The 4,642-nt window shown below is 45.5% G+C and overlaps 1 protein-coding gene across 1 annotated transcript; it reads right to left on the reverse strand.

Annotated features, from left to right (window-relative positions):
* Nucleotides 1–4,427, reverse strand: LOC125513807 (phosphatidylglycerophosphate phosphatase PTPMT2-like). The gene is made up of 6 exons (XM_048679017.1): nucleotides 3,849–4,427; nucleotides 3,217–3,339; nucleotides 2,421–2,514; nucleotides 1,665–1,747; nucleotides 1,485–1,574; nucleotides 1–647 (listed from the first exon to the last, which is right to left on the reverse strand). The coding sequence occupies exons 1-6, from the start codon at nucleotides 4,140–4,142 to the stop codon at nucleotides 228–230; spliced, it is 1,104 nt and encodes a 367-aa protein (XP_048534974.1). The 5' UTR covers nucleotides 4,143–4,427; the 3' UTR covers nucleotides 1–227.
* Nucleotides 4,428–4,642: the final 215 nt, after the last annotated feature.

Consider the following 4,642-nt stretch of genomic DNA (forward strand, 5'->3'; position numbering starts at 1 on the left):
TGGGCAAGAAAATAGTACATATATACATATTCAGCAAGTAAGGTTAGCAATTTGAGACGATATCCATTTACCTTTGTACATGTAGCAGTCAACTTATTACAGCACATATATACAGACCCGAGCAACTGAACCCCTTGGTTGCTGCAGACTGGAGTCGGGGCTTCACATTGCATGCCCTCTTCATATGTACGGGTGCAAGACAAAAAGACACCGAGGAACTCCGCGATTCACGGATTAACCACGACACCTTGAAGTAGACAGTGGTGACCATTCGCAGGCTGCTCCGCCTCCAGCGAGCAGCTCTCACTACCGATGCTCTCAGTAAGTGCCTCTGTGTCCTTGTGGGCGCGGCACTGCAACCACAGGTATGAAAACCCTGCAAATGCTGCCTGGCTGGCAAACTGAACACGGTATACTAAGCTTATTTCCCACAAACCACTTCCCACATTAACTGCCAAGGCATCCGCATTATACCCTTCAAGGTCTGATTCTGAGACCATCACGAACGTCTTCTCATCAAAAGTGATGAGGTTCCGAGTAGCAAGCAACACCGGAGATGGACATGGAACCTTTTTAACGATTGGGCTGTCGATGCAACTGGAGCCCTGAATTTTCTTCACTCTAAGCTGGTAGAATTCCTGGACAGCCTGCAAGAACATGAGATACAACCACATTAAACGCAGTTTACTGTAAGAACTCGCCAGAAAAGCACACACAATGCAATCTTTAACTTAATCCATCGGTAACTTATTTACCTTAGTACATCAATACACCATACAAGGGTAGAAAACATGACGTGAAATTACCCGGAAAACAGATTCGTATGAGGATTTTGGTCGGATTTGTTTATTTGATATCTCATGCTGGGCCTGTGCATTTTCCCTTGTAAAAATGTACTTCACATATGTATACTACACACCAATGTTTAAATTATAGGCCATTTTAATCGGCACATCGGACAGTTAATCCTGCCTCGGTCACCTGCTGATACGAAAACCACATACCCACCGAATTAACTGGGTGGACGATTTATCGGTCTGACAAGTGTCAGGCCGAATTATTTGCTGAGCCAAATAATTGCCTGGGTTATTGTGGCCCACATTTAGTTTGTTCCATCCCTTCTCTCACAGCCGCCCACGCAATAGGTCAGCCCATTCAGATATGGCCCTAGTTAACATACCGATAAATGGGTTACTGATAAATTCAGTTAATAGGCTGGTAAGCTGATTAATCCCTACTCAGTAACCGACCAATATGCTACCAGTTACGATATCCTACACATAGTGGTGTCCCCCTCCCTTTCATTTCCATTTGAAAATTAATGATGTACGGCAAAGAATGGAACATACGGAAGTATCCTGTGCCCGCTGATCCATATTGCATTTAAGGTAAACTTCCATTGGTCCAGCTATAATGCTTATGAATCCATTAAAATACTTCTATTGTGTGCTTTGAGACCATAAAAGAGTTTTGCGGCAACATACTTTCCATTGTGCGGAAGCCAATAACACCCTTGGCCTGCATGACCGAACATGTTCAAAAGCTCCAGCAGGTGTCATTTGTTTGTATTGCACCTACAAGAAAAGTGATAAAAGAGTCATCACCTTAAACTTATTCAGATTATGAGCCAGTCAACATTTAGTATGCTCAATAGTCTGGTATACCAAGTAGCAAAGAACAACGGTGGTGCTACGTCCCCGTCCAGCTTTGCAGTGAACATAAGTCAGCTTACCACATGAAGCATTTCCTTCAAAAAAAAAATAAGTGTGAATAAATCCATGCACCAAGTAACCATCATGAAGATGAAGATAACATCAAACAGAAAAGATATTATGAAATGGAGCAAGTGACATTTATGTTCTCAAAAAACTCAATTAAAATCAAGAAATCAAGAAAAAAAACAGGAGGATGAGATAGGACACCACAACAGAAACCACTGAATTGTTACAGCAAGAATGGAGTACCACAACAGGCTTAAGTACCACCAAACAGGTGGGCAACCCAGGATGACTTTTACTGAAAATAATCAAAGAGCTTTTCTGGACTTCATATCTGGTCTGGACATTTAAGGGCAGGAATTTCCAAGCCCAAAACCCAGGCCTATAACAGGTCTTGTATCTAGTAGGATCTTCTGGGGTACGCAAATCCACGTACCAACAATTCTCGTATCTAGTAGGATCTTCTGGAGTACGCAAATCCATGTACCGACTATTCTACAACTGGAACATAACAAATTGAAAAAGAACAAGGTGTATAAATACTAATACAAACAACCTATAGTTTACTTCAAAAAACAAAGCAAAACCAAGCATAAGGTGCCACATCAGAAACTATAAAATAGGCTCACACAAGGACAATCTCAATTGAATAATACACTGGAAACTTCAAACATAAAGGACATATCTTGAGTGCGTGCTTACTGTGGATGAAGTCAGCAGCCTTGCAAAGGTTGTCAAATGATGGCGCATAAAGGTAATCTCTAGTTGGTAGCACCAGGTTTTCAATCCCATGAGCCTAAAATGAAGAAGATCATTAACTCACATGGTATTGGCGGCTTCATACAAATACAATAAGAAAGGTAATGATTGTGAAGAAGACCACTGCTGTCTTATTGAACATTGTATAACCCAACAAGAAACAGAAATAAGCAAAATCTTATCTTTCTTATACTTGAAAGTTAACATGCATTTGTGTGAACTAACACAGAACTATGTTCACGATGTACAAAAACCATCCATCGAGATCATATCAGGTCTTCAATGCTAATTTAGCAGCTTTGTTGCACTAACTCTTGCTACCATAATAGCGGCACCCCGCTATCCGTGTATAGCAAAGGCAGCACTTCTACCATAAGAGCGGCATCCCTCAATGCACCACAAGAACAGGCACAGCACAATACATGTGTGAAGGATAGCTTAAAAACTGGATCTGATAGGTGGACACCAAGATGCACGTGTTAACTGTAGGGCAATCACCACATTGAAGTCTTAGATACTGACTGATCTTGTTAAGACTAAACAATCAACAGTGGATGCATGGTTTCACCACTGTAAACAATTCGCTTTTACAACCAGACCTTATCACCGGAGCACCAAACAGCTAAATACACTGTTGTTGTCCATACAAGAAATTCACAAATAAGGCTGAAATTGACAATACCTATCATACACTTAAGAACTTGAACAGTCAAATACTAGATGTTGGCAATGTAATTACCTCGTACAGTGACTTGGAAACAAGCCTCTCATATGATTCGTTTAGTGTGACCACACCACAAACTCCAAGCTTCTGCAGCCTCAAAACATCGCTCGGGAATGGAACAGCACCCAGCAGCACATGCTGATCCAACCAAAAATGTGAACAGTCAGAACAGAACAATCTATGATTCCAAACCAACTTAAAACAACTCCACAGCAAAAGTAGCAAAAATTACAATAAATCATGGCCACCAAAATTACAATAACAATCAGACGTATTTTTAGAAACACCAAGTACAGAGCAGACGTCGCCTTAAGAGGCGAGCTTCAAGATTGACTAGGTCACAATTTGCACCGCCAGCGAGATATACAAGACATGAAACGTAGGGATTGATCCCCAGTGGACCAGGGATACAACCACGGTTCTCGATCATAATCAAAACATAAGCACCACGTATCAATAGCTAAACGAACAGCTTAACCGACACTTTGCACATGAGAGACCTATACCCTGAACAGAACAAACGGCGAGGATAGCAGACACTAGAAGCTACATTGTAGACAGGAAATTACCTAGCCGACACAAGATGAACGCAAAAAGGGGCATCCTATCAAAACAACAGAGATCAAAAGAGATGGAAATTTCCCAACCTCGTCGACCTGATCCCACCAGTGGAAGTGAGACTCGCATTGGTTCCTCACGACGTTGTACACCAGCGTCGGGTAGAACAGCATCCGTGCGCCGACGCCCACCGCCGCGCGCTTCACCCTACCCGCACCCTCTCCCTTCTCCTCCTCCCCCGCCGCGGCGACAACGCCATCCTCGCCACGCAGCTTCAGCTCACAACCATCGGCCCCGCCGTCCTCCCGACGCAGCTGCAGCTCCCCCGCCCCTCCGCCTCCACCCCCGCCACCCGCATCGCCGGGGAGCTCCTCGATTCGCATCTCCTCCGAACTCGATCCGCTCCGATCCGAAGGGAAACCCTCGGACAAAATCGACTCAACAACAAAAAATTCCCCAACAGGAGGAACCTATCGAGGGGGAAAGTGAGCAACCCAGCGCGGATCGATCGGGCGCGAGGCGGTGGAATCGAATTGGGGTCGCGATCCCGCAACCTGAAGAAGAAATCCAACCCTCTCTCCCCCTTTTCCTAGCGCTCACGCCTCCTCTCCTCTCCTCTCCCCTCCCCACCTCCCGGAAACTCCAAACTGCCCAGGCCCGGGCGGGCAACCCGCACGCCCCTCTTATCGCCCGCGGCGCAGGGCTCACTCGCCGACGTGCGGGCCCAGACTTACCTCCTTCGCGCGCTGACGTGCGGGTCCGCGTGGGGGTTGCGTGGACGTGGCCGGGTGCGCGTATCGGTTTCGCGGGATTAACGGAGGTGGCGACGGCGTAGGGGGCTGGATTGGGTCGGAGAACGTGACGAGCGTGAGTATCGAGGAGA

The sequence above is a fragment of the Triticum urartu genome, chromosome 1 (genome assembly GCF_003073215.2).
Source record: "Triticum urartu cultivar G1812 chromosome 1, Tu2.1, whole genome shotgun sequence".
Lineage (NCBI taxonomy): Eukaryota > Viridiplantae > Streptophyta > Magnoliopsida > Poales > Poaceae > Triticum > Triticum urartu.

What these genes read in the sequence shown, in the direction of transcription:
- LOC125513807 (XM_048679017.1), bottom strand. Translation starts at nt 4,142, where the DNA reads ATGCGAATCGAGGAGCTCCCCGGCGATGCGGGTGGCGGGGGTGGAGGC. An exon ending in GGTGGGATCAGGTCGACGAG is followed by an intron (nt 3,340 to 3,848) that starts GTTGGGAAATTT and finishes TGGTTGGATCAG; the next exon opens with CATGTGCTGCTGGGTGCTGT. An exon ending in GGCTGCTGACTTCATCCACA is followed by an intron (nt 1,748 to 2,420) that starts GTAAGCACGCAC and finishes TTTTTTTTGAAG; the next exon opens with GAAATGCTTCATGTGGTAAG.